Below are 18,824 nucleotides of genomic sequence, written 5' to 3'. Positions count from 1 at the left end.
CCGTCGAAACTCTCTGTCTCGTTTGTCGACGCCAAGGGGCTGCTACAGTGAAACTCGACGCTTATCGGGACTCTGCATTACTTCGCTGCTGCCCGGTTCGAGAGAGTTCATCACAACGCCGCACGAGGATCAATCAGCACGGCGCTGCGGACGTTTGCGCAGTCACAGCGGATCGTGACGTCATTATAACTGCTTAAAGGGAAAGATCGCAAGGTGGTAACAAGGCACCGTTTAACACTACAGATGATATCGAGACTGTGAGTTAAATCGTATTCCCACGTGAGCTGCATCCATTCATTGGAACTCTGTAAGTTGACATGTTCAAATGAAAAGGAGAATATTTTTTGGACTATTAAATTGAAGGATAAAACTACAAGAGACATTTAAATTGAATAAGTCAAATCACGAGAAAATATTCAAGTTTGCTTGATTATTTAAAGACTATAAAAACTTGTGTGTTAAATTTGAACGTTGATTGTTGAAGATTTATCTTGGACATTTAAAAAGTCATACACAAAGAGTACAGTTAACTTTATCACTGTTTGTAAACTGACATTTCTGATCTATTACAAGGGAAATATTTAAATGTTAAAAGTGTTTACAGTTGTGCATTTGTGTTGATTCTCCTTGCTAATATTTTGAGTGCTTACATTTTAGAGATCTGATGGAAATGGTATCACTTATAGCTTAAGTTGCCCAGTTTAAAGAAGTAAACAACATTAAAGAGGCCATGGAAAACCCACCTGAAAAGGAAGTTGAACCAGTTGAGGAGATACCACTTCCAGCTGAAGAAATAAGTAACCCACCAGTGCAACCGCTCAGAGCAAGCTCACGTGAAAGAAGCTTAACAGAGAAAGGTCGAGAGATGCATGAGCTCGAAGCAAAGAAACAGGAAAAGTCCTTCCATAAGACATATGAGTCCTGGAAGCAGGATGCAAGAGAGGCTAGATCAAATTTGAAAACATTCTGTACACGTGAAGACCTGGATCAAATACAGCAGGACATTCAAGGCAGACATGATTCAGTCTATCAGCGTTATGAAGCAATTCTGCGTAACCACACAACTACTCCAGACATTGTTAAACGTATGGATGCCTGCGCTGCACTAACTGCAGAGATCACTGATCTTGTCAGTAAACGACTGGAAACATTTAATGAAAGTTACAACGAAGAACTTGTGAAGGAAAGAGTAAGGCAAGTGCTGAATAAGGATGAATATGGATCCGTCTTTGGATGTACAGTAACAAACACAGTCGTTTCAGAGTCATCACTGGGATCCGATAACCAATCCAAGACTTCTAAAGTCTCAAGTAAGCGTGCTGATGCACAGGCAGAATTTGCAGCGAAACTGGAACAAGCTAAAGCTTTACAAGAAATTCACAATCAACAAGCTAAGCTTGATAAGATGGAGCATGACTGGAAGCTTTGTGAATTGAGAATGTTAGCGGAGATAAAGCAGAAGGAGGCTGAAATGCAGTTAAGGCTAGTTGAGGAAAAGAAACGGCTACAACAGCTACAAGTTGACAAAGAAGTTAAAGTAGCAGCAGCTCGTGTCAAAGTGTATAACGATTTAGAAGGCAACCTTCATCTCTGTGAAGATGACGAAGGCCCTAGCATTCACACTGGCTGCCAAAGGACAGAGCTTACATCTCAACTGAACCCGGAAGCACAGTCGTTCCTACCTCAGCAAGCATCATGTGAAGGATATGGAGTTACATCACCTCAGGAAACTGCAAATCTAGCTCAAGCAATAGCAAACTCACTAAGCACACATCGGCTGCCTGTTCCAGAACCCACTGTCTTTGTTGGTGACCCTTTAAAATTCATAGATTGGAAGATGTCATTCATGGCCCTCATTGATCGAAAACCTCTTCCTTCTGGTGAAAAAATGTTCTATCTGAAGAATTACCTTGCTGGGGAAGCTCGCAAAGCGGTGGAGGGATATTTCTACAGAAATTCTGAGGATGCGTATCAAGGTGCCTGGAAAGTGTTACAGGAAAGGTACGGGAACTCGTTCGTCATCCAAAGAGCGTTTCGAGACAAGCTGATGAGATGGCCCAAAATTGGAGCAAATGACCCACTGGCATTACGAGACTTCACAGATTTCCTACAAGGTTGTGTCGAGGCAATTCCTCACGTAAAAGGATTAGCCATCCTAAATGATTCTGAAGAAAACCACAAGCTGTTAAAGAAACTCCCCGAATGGATTGTAAGAAAGTGGAACCGAATCGTGGTGGAAGAGCTAGACACATCAGGTGACTATCCAAGTTTCAAATGCTTCACAGAATTTCTGCAAAAGGAAGCAAAAATAGCTGGTAACCCTATAACCTCTGCACTATTTGTGAATCAAAGGAACACAGATGAAAGGTTCCCCAAGCGCGCTAAGGCTCTCAGTACAAAGGTTCAGGTGAAGGACTTGAGCTCAAAAGGACCAGAGACGTACAGCTCTAAGCCAAAGACATCGTGCCTTTTCTGCAAAGATGAAAAACATCACATTGCCCAATGCTCTACATTTGCTAGAAAGACTATTGAAGAAAAGAAAGCCTTCATTCACGAAACCCACCTCTGTTTCGGATGTCTCCGAAAGGGACACATGAGTAAAGACTGTAGAAGAAGACATACATGTGGTACGTGTGGTCGAAGTCATCCTACCTGCTTACATGAAGAAAGGGATAAAGCTCCTTCAAAGGACCCTAAAGGAGCATCTACGAATGTTCAAGCAAGTGAGGAAGTTCATAAAGTCATGACCCACGCACTCACTCAATGTTCTCCTGCTACTTCCAGCATTGTGCCAGTTTTCATCTCTACAGTGGACGAACCCCAAAGAGAAGTACTAACTTATGCTCTACTTGACACCCAGAGCGACTCAAGTTTCATCTTGGAAGATCTTCTTGAAAGTTTGAATGTTGTCTCACAACCTGTGCAATTGAGGCTCAGCACCATGACAGCTGCTGACACGATCACTGCCAGTAAGAGAGTCTGTGGACTTAAAGTAAGAGGACTACAATCTGCAAGTTCTATACCACTACAGCAAGCATACACAAGAGACTTCATTCCAGTGGACAAGTCGTATATTCCCACCAAGCACACAGCGCTTCAGTGGAGTCACCTCAGACACTTAGCAAGTCAGCTGTCACCACTTTTGAACTGTGAAGTTGGACTTTTAATTGGATTTGACTGCCCATCTGCTCTAGCTCCCTTGGAAGCAATTATAGGTGGTGAAAATGAGCCTTTCGCGCAAAGAACTGTGCTTGGGTGGAGTATTATAGGCCTGTCTAATCCACACCTTGACCGACAAGGAAATCAGAGTTTTGTCCACCGTGTTGCAGTAAAGGAAATACCTGTCCCATCGGCCAATGATATCCTGAAAATTCTTGAGTCAGATTTCAATGAAAAAGCTTATGAGGATAAATGTGTGTCACAAGAGGATGTTCGTTTCATACAGCACCTCAGTGCCAATATTCATCAGAAGGATAATGGACATTACGAGCTTCCTCTCCCATTTAAGTGCAGCAGCCGACCCTCACTGCCCAACAACAAAGGGCTAGCAACTGCTCGACTACAACACCTAAAGAAACGGCTCAAGTCCAATAAACAGTATTATGATCACTACAAGGCTTTCATGGAAGAGATGATTATCAAAGGTGATGCAGAACAAGCTCCAGCTGTACTAAGTGGAGAGACAGTGTGGTACATCCCACACCATGGGGTGTACCACCCTCAGAAACCAAACAAGCTGAGGGTGGTATTCGATTGTTCAGCAAAGTTTCGTGGTATATCATTAAATGACACACTTCTGACTGGGCCTGATCTAACCAATTCCTTGGTGGGAGTGCTGTGCCGTTTCAGAAAGGAGCCAGTTGCAGTTACCTGTGACATAGAGAAGATGTTTCACCAGTTTCTCGTCCCACCTGATGAACGCAATTACCTGAGATTCTTATGGTGGGAGGGTGGAGACTTGGAGAAAGAGCCTCAAGAATATCGCATGGCAGTCCACCTCTTTGGTGCCACGTCTTCACCTGGGTGTGCTAATTTCGACCTAAAGTACCTGGCACAGCAACACAAGGTTAACTATCCTTCAGCCTCAGCATTCATTGAGAAGAACTTTTATGTGGATGATGGGTTAACCAGTGTTCCCTCAACCAGTGAAGCCAAAGAACTAATAATGCAAGCTCAAAGAGTGTGTAAACATGGAGGTTTACGGCTTCACAAATTTAACTCAAATAAGGAAGACGTTCTGAGTTGTTTAAACCCGTTAGAAAAGGCAACAACATCAAAGCCTCTTGACTTTAATCTTGAAGCAACACCAGCTGGACGTGTACTCGGCATTCAATGGTCAACAAAGGATGACACATTCAGTTTCAGCATCGACCTTAAGGATCAACCATTGACTCGCCGTGGTATTCTGTCTGTTATAGCCTCTCTATATGACCCTCTTGGGTTTGTCGCCCCATTTATTCTACAGGGAAAGTGTATCCTACAAGAACTTTGTCGTAGAGGTACTGAATGGGACAATGAACTTCCTGATGACTTGCGTCCTCAATGGGTGGATTGGAAAAACGATCTTCTGAAACTCAAGGAAGTATTGATACCAAGATGTTATCACCCACATACCTTCAGTGAAATAGTCAGAACAGAGTTACACCACTTCTCTGATGCGAGTAATGTAGGATATGGTGCTTGTTCCTACCTCCGCTTCAAAAATGAAAAGAGTGAAGTCCACTGCTGTCTGGTGATGGCTAAAGCCAGGGTCTCACCTACAAAGGTCATAAGTATTCCCAGGTTAGAACTCTCAGCCGCTGTCATATCTGCCAGAATGAGTGTCATGCTGAAAAATGAGCTGGAAATGAAGATTGACCAAGAGTTCTTCTGGACAGACTCGCAGGTCGTTTTAGCATACATTAACAACGAAGCCCGTAGGTTTCATGTTTTTGTCGCAAATCGAGTGCAGCTGATACGAGATGTCACAGATCCTAGTCAGTGGTGTTACGTAAATACAACAGATAACCCTGCTGATTATGCATCTAGAGGGCTTAATGCGTCTGCCATCTCTACATCAATGTGGTTATCAGGACCCAAATTCCTGTGGGAACAGGAAGTAAATGCAACACCATATACACCTGTGAACCTGCTTGTCGGTGATCCTGAAGTTAAATTAGTCCAAACCTTTGTGACCTCCGTCAGAGACGGAGCAGACATCCTCAGTCGCTTAAGTCGATTCTCTTCTTGGTCTATGCTTCTAAGGGTGGTTGCAAGAATAAACAGATTGGGCCACAAACAGATGTACAACGGTGATCATGTGACAGTTGAAGAACGTGAGAGAGCTGCTAAGGTGGTCATCAAGCTTGTACAGCAGCAAGCATTCTCAAAGGAAATGCAAATAATTGAAAGAGGAGAAGCTCTACCAAATTCAAGCGCACTGTACCCTCTGGATCCTATTTTGGACAATGGCATCCTCCGTGTTGGTGGGAGGCTAAAACACTCATCTCTCAGTCAAGATCTAAAACATCTTGTAATACTTCCAAAAGGTAACCACATCACTAAACTAATTCTGTCGCATTACCACATCAAAGTTCGTCACCAGGGAAGAAGCCAAACTCAAATGGAGTTAAGAATGAATGGATTCTGGATCATTGGAGGCAGTAAGTCCGTCGCTAAGTTCATACACAAGTGTGTGCAATGTCGGAAACTCAGACGACCAGCTGAAGAACAGCGTATGGCAGAACTTCCCAGAGAACGTGTTGAGGTTTCCGCTCCATTCACGTACTGTGGTATGGACTGTTTCGGGCCATTTATTGTGAAGAGAGCTCGTAAGGAGCTTAAGAGATATGGCCTATTATTCACTTGTCTATCATCTCGTGCAGTCCATATTGAAATGATTGAGGACCTATCTACAGACTCCTTTATCAATGCCCTAAGGTGCTTTATCAGCCTCAGAGGAGCAGTTCGCAAACTTCAGTGTGACCACGGCACTAACTTTGTTGGAGCTAAAAATGAATTCGCAAAATCACTGAAAGAGATTGACACCAACGCCTTAGAGATCTTTCTTACAGAAAGGCAATGCGAGTTTGTCTTTAATGCTCCTTCTGCAAGCCATGCTGGAGGTGTCTGGGAGCGTCAGATACGTACTGTGCGAAATGTACTCAATGCCACACTTGCTTTATGCCCAGGCAGGCTTGATGACGCATCCCTCAGAACGCTGTTCTATGAAGCAATGGCCATTGTAAACAGCCGCCCTCTAACGGTAGATGGGATTAATGATCCAAATTCACTCGAACCATTGACCCCAAACCATCTGATAATGATGAAATCTGATGTTGCTCTTCCACCTCCAGGAAAGTTTGTAAAACAAGATGTGTATGCCACTAAAAGATGGCGCAGAGTTCAATACCTAATCGAACAATTTTGGAGTCGTTGGAAGAAGGAATACCTTCTCAACATTGCAGCACGTCAGAAATGGCATATTCCTCGCCGTAACCTTCAAGTGAATGATGTTGTAATCATCAAAGACGATATGCTTCCCAGAGGTCAGTGGCAATTAGGCCGAGTGGTGGAAACCAGTGAAGGAAGTGATGGTCTTGTAAGGCGAGTTAAGTTGCAGTTAGGGGAGCGAAAACAAAATCAATGCTCCAAGCCCACAGTCATTGAAAGGCCCATCCAAAAATTGGTGGTACTTATTGAAAATGAGTAATCAGCGACTGCTTTGTGATATCATTGCATCAGACCATGTAATTAAGTTCTATAAAACCTAACATTTTAGACTTCACATGCATAAAAACTGTGAAGGCGGTCATATTGATGTTCAGAAATCATGTTCTGATTCATTCACAGTTCGTTCTGTTCTTTCATCATCTCATAATTGGTGGGAGTGTAAATGACCGCAAAAATATGTATGTGTGTGTCACTTTAAATGTGTTGTGTGTGCGCACGCACGCTCTCTACGTAACGTAAGCTGTAACGCAGGTAGAAGAAAGGTGCGGACGAGGAGCACATTGTGGTTCTCACATGGCGTTTACAAAAGTTTGATATATATATTGTAAAAGGTGGATGCACTTTACGTTTTGGTTCATCTAGTACCCTTTGGCAAGCGGAGCGAGGTATGTGTCTTTATTGTGTGTTTTGCATGTTGTATTTTAAAGTAATATATAATTTCGTATGGCACGTGTTATTTGTCGCTCTTTTGGTTAATTTCTCATGTATGTAATAATTTATTTGCCTTTTGGGTATCTGTAAATGTGTATTTGTTTAAGTAATCTGTCATTTGTACATAAGTTTTTTATTTAATGAGTATATTGTTTCTTTATGTAGTTTCACGGTGCTACAACACAACGTTTCTCGAAGTCACGGTTAATGGCGCTCAAAGCGAGCGAAATAAAGAAGATTTAAGCACCCGTCGAAACTCTCTGTCTCGTTTGTCGACGCCAAGGGGCTGCTACAACACGGCTGGAACCAAATTAACTAAACGGGGAACACCTGGAACCTGACCAAAAAAGGAAAACCGAAACTAAGACCAGAGTAAAACAAGGAAACTCAAGTCCACAACACTGACATGATGCCCCCCCTCCAGAAGACATGACCCCACATCATATAACTTTCAAGGGGGGGGGGGGTCACTCTGGAGGTCCTCCAGGATGGACACGGGAGGCCATGGCAGAGATGGAGACCCAGGAGGCCATGGCGGAACTGACTCCGAGGCCCCTATAGCTGGATCCCTATGTCTAACCCCCCCACCCCCCCAAAAAAAAACACTTGGGGGAACTTCGGGGGCTGAACACGGGGCCTAGTTCCCTCCCCGGGCATAACCCGGGATCGGCAGCCATCCCCTGGCATAATGGGGAATCGGGAGCAGGGATCTGGAACCCCTCTTGGGCTGACCTTGGGGGATCAGGAGCCCCTCCCTGGGCTTAACGAAGAATCAGGAGCCCTCCCTGGGCTGAACTTGGGATCGAGAGCCCACCCTGGCATGAGAGAGAACTGTAGACCAAAAATTTCTTATTTTAATATTACTTATATTTATTTGTGAAGTTTTAGTGCATGAGTTAAAGTTTTACTGCATGAGTTAAAGTCTGCATGAATATGTAGGATCATATGACAAACACAGGGAGATGAGCTAATTTTGACCGTACCAGAATGTGTACATGAAGGAACGTATGTACATGTAATGTGTTCCACTGATGCATAGGGTGGCATTTTCTTTCCACCAATGCATGTATAAATATACCAACTGATGTAAGCATGAAGTATACATTCTATTTTAAACAAACAAACATGTTTCTGTACCTTGTAAGGAATTTGGTCAGTGGTATATAAGCTACGGTCACTGTTAAAGCCTCAGAGAAACTGAGAAACGGAGAAAAGAACATACAGCTGGCAAAGACAACAAGTTTCTCTCCTATGCCTGACGAGGCAACTGGTATTGTGATTGAATTGTAAGGGGACAAAGACTGATTTTAGATCAACATTTGGCGTCAAAGAACAGGATATCCATTTCAGACGTTTGTCTCAATTATCACGATTCATCAGGTAAGACATTTTTCTTTTTCCTAAAAATAAATCTAAGTCTGCCTGATGACATATGTGATGTTGAGACGGTGGCTAAAACTGCTGAAAAGAACTGTGTAATTTTAAAATACCAGTTGTGTTGCCAATAAATGTGTCAGACATATAAATTTAAGTAATTTAATTTGATGTAACTTATTGAGTCGTTCTGATCGGTGGACCTCCAAGATATTTGAATGAAGTTGCGGTAAAAGTGGATCTTTTAGAGTAAAAAGCCATTTAGTCAAATTTTCTAGAGAATAAGCCGTAATGCGATTTAGCAAATTAGCTGTGATTAGAAGTGGTAGAATGTGGCGAGTCTGCTATAAGGGGCAGGTTAAACTCTCAAACATGACTATTCACTAAAAAGCCGCACTTAGAAAAGTGTGGGAAAGTTATAAGTTGTAAGAATAGGAGCAGTTTAAAGTGGCGGGTCTGCGCTAAAGGTAGTGCTGTTTTGAGAACCCTAAAACGTTTAAACACGCTAAAGTAAAAGGTACCTTTATGAATTATAGTGGCTAGAATCGTGGGCCTTCTGATTTTGATAGTAAAGCTGTTCAATGTTTGGGAAAGAGACAGATCAGCTCAACTGAAAAGAAAAAAATTGAATTATAAGAATATTTAGGATTTAACTTTGTTCTCTTTATCTTTCTTTGTTTTATTTTGCGTTGTCAGCTAGAGAAAGAGGAAGAGAGTAGAGGGCAGGACCCATCCCTTCAGCAACACACACACACACACATACACAGAGTTAAATATATCCCTGCTGCTGAGACCCTGAGACACAGATCCTCTGCAAAAATATCAGAGACTGGCTGCAACAGCAGAACCATATCTGCTTGGTACATGGAAAAGAAGAACAAGAAGCAAGCAAAGTTTTTGAAGAAAGGACTGAATGTTGATGCTTCTTTGGATGAACAGTTTAAATGGTTCATCATCCAAAAAGACTCAGTCAAGTTGAAATTGTAACACTAATGAGCTGATGGTATTTCCATCTGTTCCATATTAATGAATCCTGACTCTAACACATTCTGCACTCAAAGACCAGAACGTGAGTAAACAAGGACCTTCGTTTTACAACATAATTCACCATTTGGGGTGCCGTGAAGTCGGTAACATCTGCTGTGGGTGACAGTTATTACACCTATTGAGACTGTCCAGGGATACCCGTGAGCAGCCTCAAAGGAGAAACGAAACACATTCCACAACACACACACACACATAAGCACACACACACAAACAAACCTTTCTTAAAGTTCTTTACCTTTGTCATTTTATTAATAATATGTATTTTGAATATGTTTATGCGTTGCATAAAATGGTTAATCCTTGTTATGCGAGGATTATAATTTTGCTGACTTGCAAATTGGAGATGTTTCTCCTCATTTTAAGGTTCTCAAATAGAGTCATGATTCTGTAACCCTACTCCTGACAAGGTCGTAAAATTTTATGAGCTAACAAACAGGACAGGAAAGCTAACTCTTAAGCCCCTTTCACACTGCCATACCGGCAAATACAGGGGTAAAGTGTTCCTGCAATTGTTCCCTGGTCGCTAGATTTGGCACTTTCACACTGCCAGTGATGACCCGGTATATGTGCGTGCTTTCACACACAACCCTTGAAGATCCCGTAACAACATGTGACATCAGCGCGTGACGTGTAATGTATGAGTCGACAACGCTAGGCACGTTATACTTTCACTGAAGAAAGCAAACGATCTCGGTGTCAGCGCGGAAAGTGAGGAACTAACTGATCTCTGCTTTATTACAGTTTGCACATATGTTTTTGTCGCTAATGTTGATCTTTCTTCAAAACAGCCAGGAAAAGAGTCGCGCGATAACGCGCGTCATCACTTCGACACGGAATTAGATCTGGCTTTTGTTCACACAGCGCTCGTCCCGGGATCGATTACCGCAATGTTACTAGGTGTAACGCTGAGTCAGAGACGTTGTGATCCATAAGCAGCTTTATTTCAATAATCCACAGAGTAAACAGAAACAGGTCAATCAGGGGCGTAAGATGCCACGTAGACAAATCAGAATCATAAACCTTGACAGAGCGTAGAATCAGGGCTGGCGGCTGGCAGGCAGAGGCGAGAGAACAAGGCAGAGGTCGAGAAGGCAGGCGGCAGAGAATCAGAGTCCAATAATCAGTCCAGGTCATACACGGAAGATCCAACAGTGGGGAAACGCTCGGTAATGTCTGCATGGGCAAAACAAGACTTCGCGTTTGAGTGAACAGGGTGAGTTCCTTAAATAGGGGATGAAGATGAGCGACACTTGTGCAGATAATCAGCCCCAGGTACGGGGTGTATGGGAAATGTAGTTTGAAGGAGGTTAATACTCAGGTGACGGTTCCCTCTGGTGGTGATCGGAGAGAGCCACAGAGGCTGTGTTTGTGACACTAGGTCCCCGACCCGGGTTCAATTCGGTAATCAATTCCGGGACGTGGTTGCTTTCACACAGAAGGCAACCCGGCAATGTTCTGGAAATATTGTGGGTCCGACGTGCAGTGTGAAAGGGGCTTTAGAAAGAGAATGGTAAAATATACTCAAATGTATTCTCAATGTATTAAGTATTGCTTTTTGGTGCATTAGATGTTTCCCCATATAAATTGGAGTATCTGCAGTTTATATTGTGTGTTTAATCAAACTTTAAATGTGTGTAATTCTGCATTTGAATGTAACTTCATGTTTTGATCATTTCTATATGTTATTTTTTATATCTTTTTGGTCCCACTTTATATTAGGTGGCCTTAACTACTATGTACTTACATAAAAAAATAAGTACAATGTACTAATTGTGTTCATATTGTATTGTAAAACACTTTTGCTGCTACTGAGGGATAGGGGTAAGGTTAGGGAGAGGGTTGGAGGTATGGGTAAGTTTAAGGGTGGGTTAAGGTGTAAAGTATGGGTCAACAGTGTAATTCTAAATGTAATTACAGAAATTTAATACATATGTAATTACATGACTGTTTTTTTTTAAATATGAGTACAATGTAAAAACATGTATGTACTAGTGCTGTCAAAATTAGCGCGTTAACGCATTCGATTAATTTGAAATATTTAACGCGTTAAAAAAAAATAACGCAATTAACGCGGTTGCAGTTTTTTTTATTTCCAGTTGTGGCCATGTGTGTTCAACGTGCAAAGAAATATGGATAAGACCAAGGAAGGACTTTTAGACGGAAAGTTTCAGTATAAAACTCTGCCGGATTACTCTTCAGTCTGCCACAAGAAACATTACTCTTCATTTAGTCTGCCACAAGAAACAGCAACATTAAAATCATGAACTCAAATGTCATTGTTTAAAAAAAAAAAAAAAACAATGACTGTAACAGTGCGTAAATCAGACCTTTCTGTAACGCTAACGTTAATAAGCTTAAACGAAAATAACGAAATAATTGTGTAGCAGAGTATTTTTTGTACACAGTGCCGCGAACTGTCAATCACTCCTGTACGCGTGCATCACTGTCCTCCTCAGCTGCAGCAACTTGCGCTCTCTCTCTTCATCAAGCTTTATAACAAAAAGGGGACAAAAAGATCATATTGTCTTTGTGCATAGGCTATAGATTAATTAGATAAATGAATATCTAAATTTGTGCCTTGCCGTCTACGGTATTTTTTTAGAACTTAGAAAAAAGATGCTGCAGCCAATGAGCAGCCAGCGGGGGCTGCAGGACGACTGAACCTCTGCAGACAGTTTTTAATGTTTATCAGACAATAAATACTCAAGATTTTGCTTTAGTATAACTCACAACGAGTTTCACACACCTTCTCCGGCCACGTTGAGTTGTTGACACTTAACAGTGGGAAAAGCGACACATGCGCTATTCACTTGTATAACTTAAGGGTGAATGGGTAATGTAGTTTCTGCTCTGGGTGGGATGAATTAGGAAGCTTGCATTGTGAAGGGCGCTCTGAAAATCGGCAGTGCAGGTAAAAGATTAAAACCTCTGTTAAAACAGATGTCCAAATGAGCGTACCGGTACGCTACAAGCACGTTCTGGGTGCACGGAGAGGTGGCGGTACGCTCAAGAGCTATATTTGGAAGTGGCGGTACTGGTGCATACTGGCCCACTTAAAGCACTGGCAATGACTATACTTTGGAATTTCTTTGCAGTCCACTTAGAATTCAATATGGAAATCATTTTTGTTTTTTATTGGCATTGATTGTTTTGAAATTCAAATGGTACTTACATGCCTGTGTTTTTATTTCTGTAATAAATATGGCTTTCAAGCCAACAGTTAATTTGGAGGATATTGATGGTTTATTGCAGGTATGTTGTTTACATGAGAAAATCTGTGTTACAAGTTAAACAAAAATTCCAATAAACAATCATATTTTGAATTTAAATAGTTTCTTTATCTTGAGTTTACATTAATTATTTACATTTTACATTTACATATCCAAAAAGTTTCAGTCTTTTAATTGCGATTAATCGCGATTAATCGCGATTAATTTTAAAAAATTGTGCGATTAATTAGTTAATTTTTTTTAATCGATTGACAGCACTAGTATGTACACAATAAGTACATTGTACTAAATTATTAATTAAAATGTAATTACACAGTAGTTAAGGCCACTTAATATAAAGTGGGTCCACGAACTTGCTAGAATATCACTACTGAAATGCTATAAGTCAGAGTGGGTGTTTCCACAGAGACAAAGGAACTTTTTCCCGCTTCAGATCGCGGACGTTCATTGGTTTTTCATGCGAACAGATGTGTGAACCATTTCAAGCCATAAGAGCTGACACAGGAAGTTCCTCCCTCTCTCTTCTCTCCTGCTTCGACCCTCGTCGCTTCTGCTCGTCCCTCTGAGCGGCCTTGGGCCACTCTCCTATCGTCGTCCCTCTCAGCACGGAGGCTGAGAGGACAGCCGTTCTCATTCCGTTGTTTTTGTTTCTTTTCATTACTAAGTTTATTCGCCTATTCACCTCTCCACACGAGGAAGACGAATTCTGAAACACTGCTTTGTTGGACCTTTCAAATACCGTGCGATTCCGCAGCAGCACCACGAGAGAACCCACACGCTGGTCTCAAAAGACTACGCTCACGCACGCTGGAGACTTGCAAGTATCTTTTTCTAGGGAGATTTAAATGCTGCTTAAAGTTTGTCTATGATTTGAATCATTGTTGTCTTTCAAAGGTTACTGTCTGTGAGTTTGCATAACTGAGCTCATTCTGTGATCACGCTCTCTCTCTCTCACCTCCCTCTCACCCTTTCTCTCTCATTCATTCTCTCTCTCTCCCTCTTCCTTATTTGGATTCCGTTATGTCTTGTACAAAGTTTACTGTCTGTATTGTCGTACGCATATTTACTCTGTGTGATTTGTAGTTTGATGTATTATTAGTTCAATTATTAAAAACCAATATATATTCATGATTGCCTCTGAACAGCTCACATTACGAGTCAATGAAGTGTCTGATCTTTAGCTACACGCTGTTTACTTTAAGCAACTAAATTCATCATAATGATAGGATAATGTTTTCATGGCCAGAGAATATTTTTCCTGGAATTATAAGAAGTGATAACACTATTGAAAATTGATAAGTTAATCTTACGGCCGTTTGCTGGACAAACCACTGTTTGATTTGCGTTAATTTACTGTAAGAGATATCACCATAATTGATATGAAGAATGGAATATTGACATATTAATTAGTAAATTACAGTGCCCTGTAATGAGTTATTGATGTATGCAATTGAGCTATTTTTCATCTTCAATAATTTTAATGTTACTTTTTTTAATGTAATTTTAATGTTTAATGTTCAGTCGGTGAAAAACACAGCCACATGCTACACAGAACTTAGACAGCATGAAGCATGTGCTTCTGGTGAATGTAGCAGTCACATTGAAATAAAGAAATTTGCTCTTGCACGGTTAGTGTTGTCCCGTCATTCATTTATTGTCCGTGCTGAACACAATACACCCTATTCGGCTCCACAACACCATAAGAGCTACAACAAACAAAACAATATCAGTATTTGCAAGAAATTCACAGAAATGAAAAGAAACAATTGGGTATAACAAAATTAGAAAAATTAAAACTTACCTCAATGATTAACAACTTAGTTAATAATGCAAACACATAAAGGCCAAGCATAAATCAGCATAAAAACAAAATATGCCATATAAATGTTTAAATATATTTAACAGACCTTGAGCTCCTTTTCAGCCAGTAACTAAAATAGCAAAATACAAAAATAAAACAAAAGACAGCAACTAAATGTCCTAAATTTACTTTGAAACGGCATTTAACAATCTCTTTTGTGACCGCATTTGAGCAACATTTCAGAATAAATGGGTGCTTCTCAAACAGAAGGCTGTGTTCTCCCTAGTTCAGTCCTTCAGAGTCTTGTAGAGTCCTCCTTGGCATTAAATGCCAGAATAAGACAGTCTAGTAGTAAGTATACGTTAATAAGTCACATATGTTCCTGCCCTCACTGTCACAGCACAAAAACACTAATAAATCTTAGTTTTGTAAAAATACTTTGTATTACCAATTTTTATATTATTTTGCTTTCTATTAATGCTATACAATGAAACACAGTAGTCTAGTCTTCCTGTGGCTGACATTTTTGTCAATTTAGCATTTAGTAATTAATTTACACCAAAACAAAAGATAACAAATGCTTTCATGTCCGAAAACATGAAAGTATAGATTGGGGCATAGATGCTCACTTCCATTTGGAATTTTCCCATTATCTCTTCTTACTCTTCTTCTTTTGGATTTTCCGGTGGTTTGCAAGCCAGCTTTGGTGCATTTCCACCACCTACTGGGGTGGAGTGTGAAACGTTGATAAAAAATTTATAAAAAATTATAAGGGAAACAAGGTCAATTTAGCTCAAAGGGAATCATTTTAGATTTTAAAGGGAATTTGAACAGAATCACTGTTTAACTGCTGATCACTGAGGCGCCCTGCGAGGGTATAATTTTGGACATGGTTCCTATAACAAGAATATGATACATTTGACAAATAACTGATGGTAAGAACTGTTTCAAGCAAACAGATTCAAACAGCGATGGACTGATATTCATTTATAAGTCATTTTGAGTTCATTTTGGTCCATTTTATATCTAGAAAAGACAGTTTCTGTGTCATTCTCTGACGAAGATTTCTGTGGAGACCATAGGTTAAAAGGCCCCCCTTAGGAATTTCAGTCTGGTTCTGCTAGGTGGGGAAAGTGTTTAAGGATATTGTGTATAACTCTCATGGGTATACATGTGATGTCTGGCATTGCAACTCAATTATTTCTCTTCTACGAATTGAAACTGTCAATAATTGTTCTAGTGGTGTTAATGTCGAAAGCTGTTCTGTGAAAGAGTTGGTTAACTTGTTTCTGACTTGTGGCATGGAATGATTCATGACTTCCTGTTGCCTTTCTGAGGAATTTGGCTCGTGTTTCAACCACAGTCCTGATCGACTCTTTCATTTGTCTGGTTCAGGTCTGATACGCTACAAAATTATAAAAAAAAACTAAATTCTTCTAATTAATATTGTTTTCTTAAGATATTCTAATTGTTATTGTTGAATTATTAATCAGTAGGTTTTTAATGTTAATTTATTTTTTTCCCCTCATAGCTTTAACTTCCTCTTTTAGAGATGATACCTTTCTTCACAATAACCAGCACATTTTACATTTGAGAACATGTATCTGGTACAACTGTTTCTGGTAATCCAAATTTTTGGTACAATCTTGTATTCTGTTAATTTATAAATAAAAAAAATTCCAAAACGAAATTGTGAACTTGTGTCATCCCTTATAGGTGCTGTAAGGAACTTTTTTTTAAAAAAATATTTTTTTACATATTTATTAAACCTGTCATTATGTCCTGACAGTAGAATATGAGACAGATAATCTGTGAAAAAAATCAAGCTCCTCTGGCTCCTCCCAGTGGTCCTATTGCCATTTGCAGAAACTCCATCACTCCCGGTAAAAAACAACCAATCAGAGCTGCGGTCCGTAACTTTGTTTGTGTTCAAAATGTAGAAACATGTATATAATAAGCGAGTACACCATGAATCCATTTTCCAAACCGTGTTTTTGGCTTGTCCTGAATCACTAGGGTGCACTTATAATAAGTGTTTATATTCGGACTATTTTAGATTGCTTCGGGGATACCGCGGCGGAGTAACCCAGTACCTTTGTGATTCTTCACAGACATAAACAGAGAGAAGTAGTTCCGGCTACGATGTTCTTCCGCAAGACGCATGCAGTTCTGTTTATTAACCGCTAGAGCGTCAAAAGTTCCCTACCGCAGCTTTATTTAGCCACAGATTTTTCAAACTTCCTTCGTTATTTGTTTCATATATGTATCTTCCCTTTTCTTCCAATGCCCACAGCTCTTGCCATGTATGTCTTTTTAATTAACCCCTTTATTTAAGCTTTCCTAGAGGGACATACAATTATTCTTCAAAGGATTTTTGCCAACTCATCTTGAGTCAGATGTAAAATTTTTAAGGCTTATGAGGCTTGATAAAATGTCAGAGCAAATAACAACTTATAAGGTTACTCCTCCCCAAAATGTGAATTTTGTCATTAATCACTTACCCCCATGTCGTTCCAAACCTGTAAAAGCTTTGTTTGTCTTCAGAACACAGTTTTATATATTTTGGATGAAAACCGTGAGGCTTGTGGCTTAATGGCTGTCAAGTAAATTACACCATTCACTGCCAAGTAATTTACACTGTCAAAGTCCAGATCATAGCGCCATTTTTTGTAGAATATGAGTTGAATGCAGGCAGCGTACACTCTTCTGTGTCAGCCACACCAAAGGTGAATTGTTTTGAATAGTTGAATCAAGTTTTTTTTTTCTTAGTGTACAAAAAGGATTCTTGTCGCTTCATAATGTTACAGTTGAACCACTAATTGCAAATGGACTATATACCGCATTCTATATACATAATGGCACATATGTGTTGTTAGATAAATAGTGATTCCTCTTTAGGTTCAGTAGATTGTAAGCAGTGTGCCTTAAAGGCACACCCCACGATTTTTTATTTATTTCCAACTCCCTCTAGAGTTAAACAGTTTAGTTTTACCATTTTCAAATCCATTCTGCCAATCTCTTGGGTTTGGCGGTAGCACATTCACTGTAGCTTAACATAGATCATTGAATCTGATTAGACCATTAGCTTCTAACTCAAAAATAGGGCCGATATCGCTAGGAAATATACTCTCATTCTGGTGTAATAATAACAGAACTTTGCTGTTGTACAACGGGTGCAGCAGGCACAATGATATTACACAGCACCTAAAAATAGGCTATCGTTGGAAGTTAGCTCACACGGTTTCACTCTAGGGGAGTTGGAAAATGTTCTAAATAGTGGTCCGTTCCTTTGAAGAGGTTATATGTTGCAATTTTAAGTTTTCCTTTCTCTTTGGAATGTTACAAGCTCTTAATAAAGATCGTCTTGGTTACATATGTAACCCTCATTCCCTGAAGGAGGGAACGGAGACGTTACGAATGGGGATCTCGCCCGAAAGCCCAATCACCTTTGAGGGGTACAAAACGAGCCAATGGTACACAAAGTACCTTGGTCTGCGGAATTTGCATCGCGAGCTCCGCGCCGCAGAGCGGGTGTATAAGGAGCAACGCGAGCAACTCGCATTCAAGTCTTCGTTGAGGAGCCGAGCCAGTGACCCGGCCGTTCAGCGGAACAGCGATGTGGCAAGGGGACGTAACGTCTCCGTTCCCTCCTTCAGGGAACGAGGGTTACATACGTAACCAAGATGTTCCCTTTCACTTGGTCACGTTTGACGTTACGAATGGGGTCCCTTACAAAACGCAACATGCTGTGGGGAGACTTACTGTGGACATACACACGTGGGATTACCCAGAAAGGGGAATCACGACACATGGAGGCAGCTAGTCCCACACATGGCTGACCAAAGGGCAAGTCCTTACTGGCCCGAAGGGGCGAGTACCTGGGAGGACACGGGCTCTACACAGAGATTATAAAATCTCGCAAATGTGTTAGGTGTCGCCCAGCCCGCAGCTCTACAGATGTCTGCTAGCGAGGCACCATGCGCCAGCACCCAGGAGGGAGCTACGCTCCTAGTTGAGTGAGCTCTCACCCCTAGGGGGCATGGCAGGTCTCGAGCCTGATAAGCCAGGACATTAGCATCCACTATCCAGTGGGATAACCTCTGCTTGGAGACAGCCTTTCCCTTCTGCTGGCCTCCGTAACAGACAAAGAGCTGGTCTGAGGTCCTAAGGCACCGAGTTCTGTCCACGTAGGTGTGGACCGCACGTACTGGACAGAGCAGCGCCAGGGC

At 41.0% G+C, this 18,824-nt stretch overlaps 1 protein-coding gene across 1 annotated transcript; it reads left to right on the top strand.

Annotated features, from left to right (window-relative positions):
* Positions 1–730: 730 nt before the first annotated feature.
* On the top strand, positions 731–7,380 carry LOC113076900 (uncharacterized). Its single transcript, XM_026249512.1, has 2 exons — positions 731–7,097; positions 7,309–7,380. Exon 1 carries the CDS (start codon positions 731–733, stop codon positions 6,689–6,691), a length of 5,961 nt encoding a protein of 1,986 aa, XP_026105297.1. The 3' UTR covers positions 6,692–7,097; positions 7,309–7,380.
* Positions 7,381–18,824: the final 11,444 nt, after the last annotated feature.

Source organism: Carassius auratus, unplaced genomic scaffold, assembly GCF_003368295.1.
Source record: "Carassius auratus strain Wakin unplaced genomic scaffold, ASM336829v1 scaf_tig00021405, whole genome shotgun sequence".
Taxonomy (NCBI): Eukaryota; Metazoa; Chordata; class Actinopteri; order Cypriniformes; family Cyprinidae; genus Carassius; species Carassius auratus.
Note: the sequence above shows the minus strand (reverse complement) of the source record. Positions and strands in the feature narration are given on the sequence as shown.